We start from the raw sequence: 15,070 nt of genomic DNA, 5'->3' as shown, positions 1-15,070 counted from the left end.
GTGCTTTTCTTCACAATTCCTTAAATTCACCAAAGAGAAGAGCTATAAAAATGTTTAATTGCGCTTTGGTTTTGCTTCATTTGAGAAAGGATGTAATCTACACCATTTGTGCCTTTTCGCCACACACTCCCTAAGACAGCCACGCTACAAACCCCGGCTACTGCTCGGCAGGTAAGGAGAATGACTTCCAGATGCAGCCTATTCAAACAGCCACGTTGCCACAGGGAACGTGTCCCTTTTGATGTCGACGTGGTCCGACTGTGCAGGTGTGGTGAATTCTCTTGTTTTTGATTTCACTCTCTTTCAAAGATCCATGCAGGCTGATGTGACTGGAAACAGAGGGAACATCTGGTAGTCTCCTGCACTCACCAGTTATTAGCCCTGGGCGAGTGAAACCTGAACTAAGGTGGGGGATGGGGCAGCACGCTCATGTCGCTCCATACTCTGTGAGGACCACGTTCGCTTTTCTTCCAAAACTACCTTCAAGGTTCAATCCCCAATTTATTCACGCACATCTTTGCAGGGGCTGAGACATAGTTTGCTGCAGAAGTAACACACATTCACCGCATCTGTGATCAAGCACTTCCCATCAACCACCATGAATGGTTAGGATACACCTGGCAGCGCTACTGCTGGTTTCCCAAAGGCAGCTTTCTAAAGGAATGCGATGGATTCGTTCAAGACTTTGAGAGGGGACTCCATGGGATTTTTTCCATATCTTGGAACCAAGGGATGTAATTTACTGCCTAATTGGACATATGTTAATTTCTCATGGGCAGCACGGTGGTATAGCAAATAGCACTGCTGTCTCACAGCACCTGGGTGGTGCGAGAGAAGATGGGTTCGATCCCTGCTCAGTCTGTGTGGAGTCTGCATGTTCTCCCCGTATCTGCATGGGTTTCCTCCCCCAGTCCGAAGACATGCTGTTCAGGTTCACCCATAGTGTGAGAGTGACAGAGAGAGAGTGTGTTCCACTGATGTCTGGATGAGTGATCCAGTGTAAGTAGTGTATCTAACAGTGTAAGTCACCTTGGTGAATAAGGTGTGTGGGCTGATAACACTACATAGAGTTCATTGGAAGTTGCTTTGGAGAAAAGCATCTGCTAAATTAATAAATGTAAATCTCTTGAACAACCAGCTGGTGTAAGGACAGCTGAAAAACCAGGACTGAGATGAATAACCCTGGGAGGGATGTTCACTGACCCATGCACAAAGTGCACGTTTATTTGCCTCCACTTTGGCCGTACTGCAGTTTGGATTACTGTCTGAGCATCCTTCCCGATCGCCAGCTGTAAGGGTCAGGGTGTGTGTGAAAACCTGCAGGCGAATCTTGATCTGTGCCCTTGGCCCACGTCAGCATTGCCTATCAGGAGCCACATTTACCCAGTTGGAGCCAGAGCTTCCTGCTGTTTGTTTAAAGATTAAAGATTAGTCCATTTGGCCCTAATGCTATCCTGTGAAACAAACCAAAAGTGCTTATTTATCCCTGCTTTTCTCACTGGGGGTAGGACGCGCTGTCAATTTCCATACAGCGGGTGGGGCGCACAAGTCGACAGATCGCTGCACAGCTCAAAATCAGGCTGATGCAACTACTGCAGATATTTAGGGGTGCTTTTATGGATTTCAGCTCTATGAGCTGGGAGTGCAGAAGAAGGCAGGAGCAGGATGGAGGGAAGGGCAGGGACAGCCCACAAAGGTTAGGACTGACTTTCTTTGCTGTGGAAAAATGAACTGAGCTGTCAGCAACCTGACAAAGCAACACAAGTGCCATCCCCTGACCCAGGACTAACGTGGGTCATTGGTGGAATCCACATGAGCGGCCAGGTACAATTACATCCTCGTATTCTCACATGCAGGTTTAGGGGACAGGCTTCAGGGGGGGTTGGGGTGTCTTTCCCATCCCCCAATTCACCAGCACTAATCTGTACACCAAGCGTATCCCTCCTCCCACTGCTTCCTGAGCAGAGCTGAACCAAATCAGGACCTCTGAGCTCTTGCCACCTCCCAGGCTTGACAAGGGACATTCCTCAGAAAGTAGTAAGGACCTAGATGAGAAATCGCACACAAAACAAGATGACAGTGAACAGCTAAGCTTCCTGCCACCGTCTTTCTGGACGTGTTTTATAAACAGCACCGACTTTGTTGACTGTGGATTACAGATATTGTCTGGAACAAATCCTCCACGTCTCCTGGATCACACAGACATGACGCCAACCAGCTGAGCGTATGAAGGCTCTGCGGCATTTCCACATGGTACAGGTTTGGGGACTACTTTCCCTTTCCCGAGAGATCTTCCGAATGCTCCAGTAGATAGCATGGTACAGCTACCAGCAACACCATGTTCCTCCTTGTCTGAACACTGCAGTAACCCCTGCACTGTGATGCTTGCACAAAGATCTTATGAGGAATTTATCCTTAGTGATCTGAACTTACTGCAGTAGGACATGAACATTCTGTACTAAACAAAAGGCACCCTGGGTATGAGCACACCCTGTATGAGTTCCCACAGTCACCCAAGATAAGTAATGCAGACATCTTCAGCCTAACTTGTGCATTCATGCTGGAAATTCCTCTCGGGAGAAGGGAATTGGGTTGGAGCAAAAGCTCTTCCTCTTTTCTTCAGAGTGCCATGTGTATTAACCTTGTAGTTCAGGTTAAAAAGGGGAGGCAAATAACTGAAAATCCCAGCACTACAGAGCAAAGTAGCTGAACGGGTGGCAGCCATGTGGCTACTGGCCCCACCAACCCGGGTCCTCCGTTCTCCAAATGGTCCTCTATCCCTACCGGGGATTAAAGCCAGCTTCCCTTCATGAGGAAATGACAGCATTGTTTAGTCTGCAGAAGTCCTTAATACCAAGTAGCAAAAGTCTGGCTTCTATGCCCACCTGCGGTGTGCAAACGGCTCTGATCACTTCGAAGAAACAGGTACTTTTCCTCTCGCCTCCAAGTTTAAACCTGCCCTGCTGCTGAGAAACGGAGCAACAACGTGTCCCAGGGCCATTGTTTACCAGAGCAGGGAGGATCTCATCAGAAAAGGCGAGTTCAGTCATCAGGGCAGCGAAGCTCTGATGTTACGCTTAAATGACTCACTGTCTGCACCTGAACGAACAGGGGTCGGGATCACCCAAACCCCTTCCCCGCGGTGCACCGGCATACTCTGCTTGCAAGAGTTAGTCATGTTCCGCTGAACACCGGCGGGACAAAGAGAATACTGGTCATTGTGCAGAGCACAATGAATTCTGGGAAAGCACCAGACGTGTAACTGAGCGAAGATTACGCATCTGTAGTTTTGTTCAAGAACAGTGTGTCCACAGTATCAACAAAACAATGACCAGTTGTAGAGCAGAAGAACCTCAGTAACATTTCCCTCACTCAGCCAGCTACGGTGAGAACCCAGCGCAATGCTTATGGTTGCAAACATCAAATCCAGTCTCCTGAACCAATTTGCAACAGGGTGTGGATGCAGTTATATTAAAATTGTTGGGAAAGAAATCAGTGTTTTTTTTTTTTTCTTCTCTCCCCAAGAAACTTTACAAAGCACCTTCACTGTTATAGTATAACTATCACTTCACTCACACAGCAGTTAGGGAAACCCTAGAATTTACCTGCTTTTTCCACAAACCAAACTACTCTTCAGTATAGAAAGTCCTCCAACTGCTGATAAATTAAGAAGATCATAGTAACAAATGAAAACAAACATGCCAGGATGCTCACCTTAGGAGAATATCAATAAGCCATTAACTGACTGTTTATGATATGACAGTCTTACTAAAATGCATCAAGCCAGGCCATTAAGGTCAGATAACATTGGAGAAAAACATCTGCAAAATGAATCAAAGTGACACACACCTCTCAGAAAACAAAAATAAAATCTGTGTCACCCTCCGGAGATGGCAGACAAGCTAAACAAAACCATGGACCCCAGACTCCACAGGCTGCCCTAAATAAAATAAAATCCCACTAGGACACAGAGCTTCCCCCTGAGAAAGCAGCAGTCATGTCACACACACTGTCCTGTGTTAGGATGCACTCTGCCCCCCCGTTAAAATCACTATTAATAGGCTACTTTATAACAGCTATGATGACTTTTTTCATTGTCATAATCACTTCATTACTGCTTCTATTTTGTTGGAAGTTCACCTTCCACAAGTTCCTATAAATTTTTCTGAGAAATTGGCCATCCTCTGTGCTTGGCATCACCTCAGACTCCTCGGGAGCCCGTCTGAAGCGCACGAATGATGATACGTTCATTAGCATGCCGACTGCAAGGCACGCAAAGTTTATTCTAATTCTGGAATGTGGTGGTCGTCTCAGTGCAGGACTTGCTCTCAGGCTGCTTTGTGTGAATTCTCCTTCACGCGGGGCTTTTGTCCCTCAGCAATTCCTGGTATGTGGGCAAACCAGTGGCCCCCCATGACCTGCTTCTTGGCACCGCACACTTCCCCCACACAACTTGTACTCTGCAGTCCAGCAGTAGATAGAACTGAACTTCCCACAAATAGCACAGCAATTAAGTTAGCAAAGCCTATGAAAAATTAAAGAAATGTCGGAAAACCTTGAAAACTTGAGGATGTGGCATTAAATTATCTGTGGAGAAGAAACGCTCTCGGGATGTGAACCGCAAGTCATACATCACTAAGGGCTCTAAACAACAACAACACAACACAATATCCGACCATATAACTGATCAAAACCATAATTTTTTTAAAATGCATGTACCAATCAAGGTGAAGAAATTTAATGAAGTATACAGATTAAACTTTCAATTGAATTTAGGCTTGAGCTGCTGCGGGAGACGTCTCTCAGATAAGAGGGTTTTCTTCATGGAAGCTTTTCTATATGTCTGGAGATTAAAGCTGCCAGGCTCTTCCGACAAAAGCGGCAGGACGGGCCAAAAGCCACACTGACCACGTATCCTTTTGCGGCTCTTCTGCCAAGTGGAAAGCGAGACAGTCCCTAAGACAAGACGGGGGTGGAGAATGGACAAGAGGGAGAGAGGGGGTGGAAGGTGTGAACCATTGATACACAGATAATCTGCTGAGTGACATCCCTGAAGCCTGGCTGCTAGGCATTCCCTTACAACAGGTGACCCCACAGCCTGCGGGGGGATGTTCAGCAGCACTTCTGCGTGTTCAAAATAGCGCTGTTAGGCCCTATGTGTGGTGACTAAACAAAAGTCTCTAGTGGGTGTCCGCCTCCACAGAGTCCATTGGGATTGTCGGTTCATGCAAATGTTTTACTTTGTACGAGGTGTATCATTAGGCGCTTCATTCAGCTTGGCCACCCTGCACAAAATGAGCAGTGCTCCAAGGGCTTAGAAGCAGAAGGACCCAAAGAGCACAGAGGTGACCCCATGTTGCCCGGTCTGGACGAGAAACTCACCTTGCCTCTGGATGAATATGCGGAGCAAGGGATGGGCTGAGGACACGGCCTTGCAGAAGTTGTCGTCATTGTTGATGGGCAGCAGGTCTCCGTGCACGTCAGCGTAGCCAATCATCACCTCAGCATTGGCTATCTTGTGGATGTGCAGGATGAGCTTGTAGAACTCCTCGAACTTCCCAGGTTTGACCCGATCCACGGAAAACCTCCGAAATTCAGCCCCATACTAGAAGAACAATGGCATAAATCATTACATGGAAGGAACACACCTGTGCATTTCAAACAATTTTAAGAACTAGAAAAACCAAAAACAACTTATTACAGCTATTACACCACTTAGCTAATGCTTCTCCCAAAGTAACAGTATCTGTCCCACTTGCAGGGCAGGGTATTCTTACAGTATCAGATCAGGATAAGTACTGATACAAGGTGAAAGCACATGGCAGTGGTTAGGACTGCAGTGTTGCACTAAAGAACCCAGGTTCAAATCCCTTCTCCTGCTGTAGTAACCTTGAGCAAAGAAATTGCCCTACAGAGTAAAAATTACCCAGCTGTATAACTAGTCAGCTTGTATCATAAGCCACTTTGAAGAGGAAAAAAAAGTGGCCAAACATGCAAATCAATGGCACAGCAGTACACCTAGGAAATTTGGCTTGAACCAGCAACCTTCAGGTTACAAGCACATGCATCAGCTACACTGCTGTTACAGTAACCTTAATACTGTATATCAAGGTGTATTATAAAACATTTTTGTTGCGTAAACTAAAATTTGACAGGCGGCTCACTTAAGTTTACCAAAGTCACACTGACCATTCCCATCAGTTCAAGTCAAAACAACACAGGGCACAATACTCTACCAAAAATAAACCTGCATTTAAAGCTTGTACACAAAGGATGACCGACACCAACTAAAGGCATTTTCTGATCACTCAAATAAGTGACAGTGCAATGTTGAAATTACAAAGATGTTTGAAAACTACTAAAATATAAAATAACATGAAAGGCAGCTCATGTAATTTCCAGAAGGTTTCAGGAACAAGTCGGCCAAAGTCAACAGAAAGCACACACAGGCGCCCTTCGAGGCTGTTGACAGGGACCATGGGACCGGTCCCAGGCTGCTGGATAGGAGGAAACGTGCTGCTGAGCAGGGAAGAAGGAGACAATAGAACAATGACAGAAAAATGCACATACTGAACCAGTCATGTGTGTCAGACTGATGGTAACGCGGTGAAGCCAACATCAGGGTGGGATGTGCAACCGTGACCACCAAAGACAGCGAACGGAGTCAGCCAGGGGTTATGTTTCTCCTCAAGCAGCTTTCTACAAACAAATCTCAGAAGACCCTGAGTGTGGGTTGGAAGACTGGGAGAGCCAGTGAAGGACAGGGCCCACTTTGTTCCTCCAGCAGGAGCGACACAAGATTGCACTAGTAATTTGTGGATTGTGCAGCGCGGGGTAATTACCCTTTCGCTAAGAGAGGCCCACGTTTGTCGACGACAAGGGGTTATTATGACACAAAATACGAGTGGCTGGAGCGGGAAGGTGGACTGACAGCGTATGCAGACGCTCACGCACGCGTGCGCGCGCGCGCACACGCAGGCTCTGTGGCAGAACACAGCGGTGATGTCACTGCAACAAGTGAAGTCATGTCTACACGGCATTTCTGGTTTATATATGCATTATATTCTAAGGAATAGACATACAACATGAATTAATATTTTTCTGTTTGTCTGCTACTGTAATTTAAAAAAAAAGTTACAGAAGTTCATAAGAGTCGAGAGCCGGCAACCTTTGGACCAAAAGGCAGCAGCTCTGAACACTACACTATCAGCTGCTCCATCTGGGGAAAATTTCAAATATTAGAAATGCGAGGCATCATAAATCACTACACTCTTGAACAGTCTTTGTTGCCCTTATAGACAAAGTCATATTGGAACTGCAACCGTTAATAGAAACACATTCCTCTGCTCAGGCGCCATCGGTCTGCCCGCTACCCAGTTTTACCATATATCAGAGAGAAATCAGAAATGAAATCAAGTTTCAACAGGGTTACGAACAAGGAATTTGACCCCCTCAAATATATGCCGAGTGTAAAGACTACATATACGTACACTATCAATGGAATATGAGCAGGCTCAGGCAGGCAAGAGGGAGCCCCGGGCAATGACAACACGCTCCTTACACGCTTACATTTACATTAATTCACTGAGCTGATGCTTTTTTCAAAAGTGATGTACAGTGACTATGCCAAGTGGTATTTTAGCTGACACCTTTATCCAAGGCAACTTACAATGCTAGACACACTGAGGTGAACCACCTACATTCACTCACCCATTTGTACAGCAGATCAAGGCAGCGCGCGCACGCGCGCGCACGCACACACACACACACACACACACACACACAATCAATTTGGATACCAATCCACCCAAGACACCCGAGGTCAGCGGTAAACTTATCTGACAAACCCCAACAATGGTGGCAACTCACATTCTTCATGTCATTAGAACAGACCACCCTCTACAGTAGGGCCACAGATCCCAGTCAAGCGACCTGAAAATGCTCCGAAACACCCCCGTGCCCTCCAGCTCCTTATCTCTGACATTCCTCTGCTGCAAATAAATGCAAATGAAGTGCTGCGAAATAATCACCGGCACCCTGACATTACCCAGGAACGCTTTGTTTTGTCTAGGGCTCTCTTGGAGGACAGCGTCCAGAAACGGCACACAGGCTGATGTCACCGGGTTGAAGAATGGAAGCGCCTGGGTGCAGACCTGTCTCTTTACAAAAGCTGCAACTGAGGCTCGATGATCCAATTTATCACGTTGAGGCACAAATACAATGATGCGCTCGTCGATGGGGAGTGCTAATTCACCCTGGGGGCGCAGAGACCCTGTTGCTACACCAGAGCGCCAACCTGAATGGGACGTTACAGCGAGCACCTGAGCCAAACATTCACAGTAACCCTGATGAACCAAAGATGACGATGAGACAGTGTTTAGCAACGTCCACCGAGAAAGATTCTTGCTTTGGCTTAAGCAACTTTTTCAATTTTATAGTTTTAGCTAAATTGAATAGAGGATTTGTAAATACGCCAACAATGATGCAAGTACCATACATTGTCCCATGTAGACCATCTCCTGACTGCTGCCATATCAACATTCATACAACACTACCGTGTTTAGGAACATCTGAGATGTGACAAGAGGCACAGACAGACACTTGTGCTGTAGAGCGACTGCACCTGGCTTCTCTTTGCTCTCCCCAGTGCCTCAACAGTATTGCACGGCTAATCTTTCTAATTAAAGAATGCATTATGATGCTTATTGACTGCAATGCAATTTCAACATACCTTAAATGCACTACCTACAAATCGTTTGCTGGGATATAAATCAGATTTTAATTCTACAGATGGTCCCTACTCTACAATGCCAATATGGAGGGGGAAAAAGTGCTACTCACAATGAAATTACACATTGGCACCATTTTTGCATAAGACATAATGGAAAGCCTAATGTGAATTGATATGATGGAATTAAATGAGAAAAAACATACAGAACTATTCAGACCCTCATTTTTTTCTGTGAGGAGGGGGGCTTACATTCCATTCAGACAAGTGTTAAAAATACTGCGTATGAATGACCGGAGGAGATATTTCTAAAGAAAATGTACAGTAGAATTGTATAAATCCACACTGTTCACAAATCATAGGGAGATACTAGTAGTTGAGTAAACCGATGCTCCGAGGAGGTGGACAACGTGGGATGAAATTGTTTATTTCTTATCTAATCATTACTGTAACTAACAGCTTTCTACCCTTTATTATTTAAAGTTTTCTGCAATAGGTAACAGCTAATGTATTTGGGTCATTTTTAAGATGCTGCAAGTACAGTAATGCAACACCATGAAATGAACACAGTAGTACAAGACAAACTGTTACAGCACTTTCTTCAAAAACTTCTAGCCATTAAATAAAAAAATTCAACATGCATTCAATTTCAAGTTAAAATGTGTTACTCAGTGGGTTCAGGAACACCCAATAGAGCGACGCACACCGTAAGCCATCTGTTGGCTCACAGCATGAACACAAGATGCCCAATTTAAGGAAGCTGTAATGGACATGTGTAAATTAACTCTGTTTCACATGTGTAAACAACTTCAAAAAAGGCACTGTAAGAAAATCCACTGGCACACACAAAAAACCGCATTTCAATATTATTTCTATTCTAATATTATGAGAGTTACGTGGGCAGCAGGGGCTCAGTAACATCTCATTCTGCTGACAAATTGGTTTAAGACACCACCTGTGCCAAGGGATGGGGGCACCTGCTATATGACCATTATAAGAGGGACTTGCAAGCTGAAAACTGCTGACATTGCTTTGGCACAAAAAAACCACACATAACTGTTTACATTACTCAAATTGCTGAAACCACAAACTGCAGTCAAATGTTAAAAATCAAGCTTTATTCAAATAATTTTTTTTAAAAAAACCATGTGTTGGAATTCAGACTGAACACTTTTGGAGGGGGGGGGGGGGGGGGGGAAACAATTCCAGAAGGAACTCCAGTCACCCTCTTACCAACACACACACACACACACACACACACACACACGATATAATTCTTTCTCCAGAGATGGGAGAGTGGAATTTCAGTTCTAGCTATAGACCTTGTGAATTAAATCAGGCACCAGGTTACAGCCTTCAAAACCTGTGAGAAAGACTCAACTGCATTATTTTCATTAAACAGGGCAGCAGGTAACATTGTAGAATCATTCCCATGCAATCAGAAAACTCTCTATTCCCAGGTCCTTACTCCAGTACCCTTGACCAAGGTACTTACCCAGAATCCTCCAATAAAAAGGTTACCCTGCTGTAAAAAAGACAGATCGTGTACAGTAGCATGACAAAACAAGTAACCTTGATCAAAAGCAACAAAATAAGGGACTTTAGGTGAGCAGCTTTTACTGAAGTAATTCAAGGTAAGTACCATTATCACAGGTATTACACATGAGGAAGTTTGACTCAAACCAGGGTCTTTGGAGTGCAAGGTGGCAGCTCTAACCACTATGCCACCTGCTGCCAATGGTACTCCCTGCCCTAGAAACAAGCTGCAGCAAAGACGAACCATTGGTCAGAAAACCACAGTGCAAGTAGTGCAGCACAGATATCGCCACACCATGGGGGTCCCTCACACAGAGATGGGAAATTAAAGTGCTTGGCAGATAAAGCACAGTATCTTGGATTCCAGAACGTAGGAATGTAACTGACAATGTGCTCCAGGATAGCTTTAGGCCCATCTATCATCTCCACATAAATTTACCTTTGAATTACATAAAAGCTCAATAAAACGCACTGAGCACTTCATTGGGAACACCTGTACACCTCTTTAGTCACGCAATTACGTAATCAGCCAATCGTGGTGGCAGCACAATGCATAAAATCATGCAGATACAGGTCAGGACCTTCAGTTAATGTTCACAAAGACCAGGATGGGGAAAAATTTTGATCAATGAATTTGACCGTGGCGTGGCATGACCGTTAGTGCTAGATGGGCTGGTTTGAGTGTTTCTATAACTGCTGATCTCCTGGGATTTTCACCCACAACGATGTCTAGAGTGTCCTCAGAAAGGTGCGAAAAACAACCAGTGAGCGGATAGAAACACCTTGTTAATGAAAGAGGTCAAAGGAGAATGGCCACACTAGTTTGAGCTGACAGAAAGGCTACAGTAACTCAGATAATCACTTTTTGCAGCTGTAGCGAGCAGAAGAGCATCTCAGAATGCACAACACATTCAACCTTGAGATGGATGGGCTACAACAGCAGTAGACCATGTCAAGTTCTACTTCTGTCAGCAAAGAACAGAAAACTGAGGCTAGTGGGCATAGGCTCACTAAAACTGAATAGCTGAAGATAGAAAAACGTAACCTGGTCGGATGAATCTTGCTTTTTGCTGAGGCACACATGGTACGGTCAGAATTTGGCAACAACAACATGAATCCATGGACCCAACCTGCCTTGTGTCAACAGTCAAGGCTGGTGGTGGTGGTGGTGTAATGCTGTGGGGAATGTTTTCTTGGCACACTTTGGAGCCTGTTAATACCAATAAATCATCGCTTGGATGCCACAGTCTGACTATTGTTGCTAACAATGTGCATTCCTTTACTGCTACAATTTATCCATCTTCTAATGGCTACTTCCAGCGTGATAATGCATCATTTCGCAAAAGCCGTCTCAAACTGGTTTAATAAACATGACAATGAGTTCAGTGCTCTTCGCTGGCCTTCTCAGTCACTGGATCTCAATCCAATAGAACACCTTTGGGATGTGATAGAACGGGAGATACAATTCACAGCATGAATGTGCAGAAATGGCATGATGCAATCATGTCAACATGGACCAGAATATTAAAAGAATCTTTCCAACATATTGTGGAATGCATGCTACAAAGAATTTTGGCTGTTCTGAGAGCAAAGGGAGGCCCTACCCAGTATTAGTATAGCATTCCTAATAAAGTGCTCATTGAGAGCAGTACCTACATTTATCAGACACTTTCTCAAAGTGACAAACATCAAACAGAAAATACAACGTGCACATTACATCAGCAGAGAGAATCCGATGCAGACGAATGATTCTAAAGCACAGTTAATTTACTTTCCACTATATGAACCACCGTGCATTATATTTATTCATTTAGCTGACCTTTTTCCTCCATAACAACTTAATTTAATGTCCCTACAGTTATTTACCCATACAGCAGGGTATTTTTTTTACTGGAGCAATTTTAGGGTAAGTACCTTGCTCAAGGGTACTACAGCCAGAGGTGAGATTTGACCCTGCGACCTCTGGGTCCAAAGCAGCAGCTCTAACCACACCACCACCACCAGCTGTCCGAGTACATCGCACGAGTAGCTGCATACACGCTTACACCTCTGTCTCATAACTTAGTAGGTGTACATGGAAGAATTTTCCCCCCACAACAAACAAAATGTAACGCCATTACATTTAAAAGACGACTGGGAGGCGGCGCTGAAACAGCTGTGCTTCCACCAGAGGAAATCAACCTAACAGTCCATGCGTGGAGCAAACGTGCTCCTCACATCATTGAGGATGCCATGGATGGTGTCGCCTTCAGAAACTAATGTAATGCCAGTACAATACAGTACAGTACAGTAAACCAAGTGCGCCGCCCGTGTTTTCGTCGTCACTACGAAGACACAACGAATGTCTGTTTTGTTACCTGACTGACAAGCGTCCTAACAACAATTACGTCATCTCGGTAATATCACCGGTGGTGAGAAGAGCAGCACCCCGAACGAACGGGACGTTTCAGCACAAGCACAGGCCGCCTATGCAGGGGGTTGTTGAGCGATGTCGGGCTACACACACACACACACACACACACACACACACACACACACACACACACACACACACACACACACACACACAGCGGTCACGCGCACTGGCCCGTGCCCTGGTTTACGCGTCCCGGGTACGGCGGGTTCACGGGAAGAGACGCGCTAAAAAATGTCTGCCTGCTGTCTCACTGTACTGTGTAGTCAGTGCCTCGCGCCCGGCGGGTCGAGTCACTGTTCAGAAACAAGTCAACGGTGGGACTCGGAGTCGGAGGACATGACGGAGTGACCATCATGTCCAGCTCCAGCAGAGGTTCTCGCGACACACGGGTACCACAGTAAACCCTCCAAGCAAGACGAGATCTGATCGGAATTTTACGGCCGGAGCGGAGGCTCGGGAAAAACCGACACAAAACTCCGCATGATTTTAAGTCACTTTTTGGCAAATTTGGGCAACCTTCGCACGGTTATAAGACTAATGAAGACCCAGTGGTGTAAAACATGGTAGTTTAAATGAAGTTCTTTCGAATATCCCTGTCGTTTTCAGCGCGAGCTCGTCGTACTCTTCACTTTTCCAGTTTTTCAGGAAGCGCCTGGGAGCGGAGCGCAGCGCACCGTCCCGTCTGCGGCCACCGTCGGCCCTTCGCAACGACGTCTGCAGAGATGAGGGTCCTCGCGTCGCCTTCGCTGGTGAACCCAAAAGCGAAGAAGAAGCGCGAACAATCCGGGAACCAACACGTGTGTGTGTGTTTTTAAGTGCGTTGTGACCGGTGGGTGCAGCACTGACTGAGGCGATCTGGCATCTGCCCCGTCTCCAGCAGCGGCTCCCCGAAAGAGCAGGGACGGAAAGCCTTCACTTTACCACACTTCACCAAACACACACAGTAGTGCCCCGTTACACACGGCCTTCTTAGCTCGTTAACCCAATTCGAACCGACTCACTGACTCCAGCCCGCTGGGTTGTTGTGGGGCGACATGTCTGCAGAGGAACCGCCGGGACGGGGTACCGTGAGAGCAGCCGTGGAAGCGGGCGAAGCGCCGGAGACACACGGCAGTCAGGTAACTAGTAGTAACCAGCTCACCTTGCTCTTCACTTCTACAGCGTTGCAGTCCAGGTAGCGCACGGACTGGGACTTGAAGCTGCGGTTCATGGTGGCTGCTCTCCCCGACGACCCTCTGCCACGGAACCGGGCTCTCCGCTCTCTCCCGGGGCTTCGGCGGGAAACAGCTCCTTCCGTCCGGCAAAGGTGGACCGAGCGCGCGGGGATACAGCGCGCTTACGCTTAGCGGTCGAATCTCCGGCGCGCGATACCTTCGATGGGAAATACCGAACTGGCGCGACTCCTCTCAATGGGGAGGGGTGGGACGTGTGTTGGGGGGGGGGGGCTGAGTGACGTCACAGACGCCTAACTTAAAAAAAGGAGTTCAACTTTTACTAAGAGCACGGAAAGACTTGACGCCCGCACTTGTGGACTGACCGTGTGTGTTCGCGGAGGGAGGAGAGGTATAGCGGTCGTTTTTTTTCCCCCCTTGGAAAGAGCCTCTGCTTAAACGCTTGTTCGCCAACGAAAAAAAAACCATGTTGTGCAAATGTGCACACGCGTTTGGGATTAGATCGCCCCCCACCGGCGGTTGGTGTCATTACACAGTTCTTATTGTCATTAACCGCTGTATCGTTACTCCGGATTCCTCGGCTATGAACGCTCGACTTCGAAATTTTGAAAGATAAGAACTTAAAAAAATATATATAAAGACTGCATAGACAATATAAGTGGCAGATATTGTTTCAATTTTTCAAAAATGAATAAAATTCCTGCAACAGACTGGAATCCTGGTTCAAAACTTTAGAACCTGCCGAAAAGACTGGTGAAAATAGAATAAAGAAAATTTTAATTAATTATAGCTTTATCCAAAGTTCTTACAGAACCGAGCTCATGAATAAATGGAGGGCTGTTGATTATGAAGCTTTTACTGATTGTGATGTAGTGGATGGATCTGCAAACAAATTGTTTTACCAACAGCATGTGGCCACAATATGTCCATAAGTTGAGCACCCAGTGAGTGTATTCATTTACATTTACATTTATTCAGCAGACACTTTTCTCCAAAGCGACATACATCTCAGAGAAAAAATTGAAATGAATGCATTATATCAACAGAAGGGAGCCGCATTTTTTATTGAGTTGATGATCAAGATAATAGAAATCTTACATAATCAACTTTACAATTACTTATCAACTTATATAACTAGGTATTCTTACTGTACAATTCATGGCAAGCACCTTGATCAAGGATACTACAGCAAAAGGTGGGATTCAACTTGCAACATTT

General features: G+C 45.7%; 1 protein-coding gene across 1 annotated transcript in view; it reads right to left on the bottom strand.

Annotated features, from left to right (window-relative positions):
• Positions 1-14,789, bottom strand: part of pard6gb (par-6 family cell polarity regulator gamma b) — a 40,162-nt gene extending 25,373 nt beyond the window's left edge. Inside the window, exons 1-2 of the mRNA XM_029248320.1 lie at positions 13,822-14,789; positions 5,383-5,605 (exon numbers count right to left, since the gene is read on the bottom strand). Coding sequence (XP_029104153.1) covers positions 5,383-5,605; positions 13,822-13,890 — 292 coding nt within the window. The 5' untranslated portion in view covers positions 13,891-14,789. The remainder of the gene's footprint in view (positions 1-5,382; positions 5,606-13,821) is intronic.
• Between the last annotated feature and the right edge of the window lie 281 nt (positions 14,790-15,070).

The sequence above is a fragment of the Scleropages formosus genome, chromosome 23 (assembly GCF_900964775.1).
Source record: "Scleropages formosus chromosome 23, fSclFor1.1, whole genome shotgun sequence".
Taxonomy (NCBI): domain Eukaryota; kingdom Metazoa; phylum Chordata; class Actinopteri; order Osteoglossiformes; family Osteoglossidae; genus Scleropages; species Scleropages formosus.
This window is presented reverse-complemented; position numbering and strand designations above follow the sequence as displayed.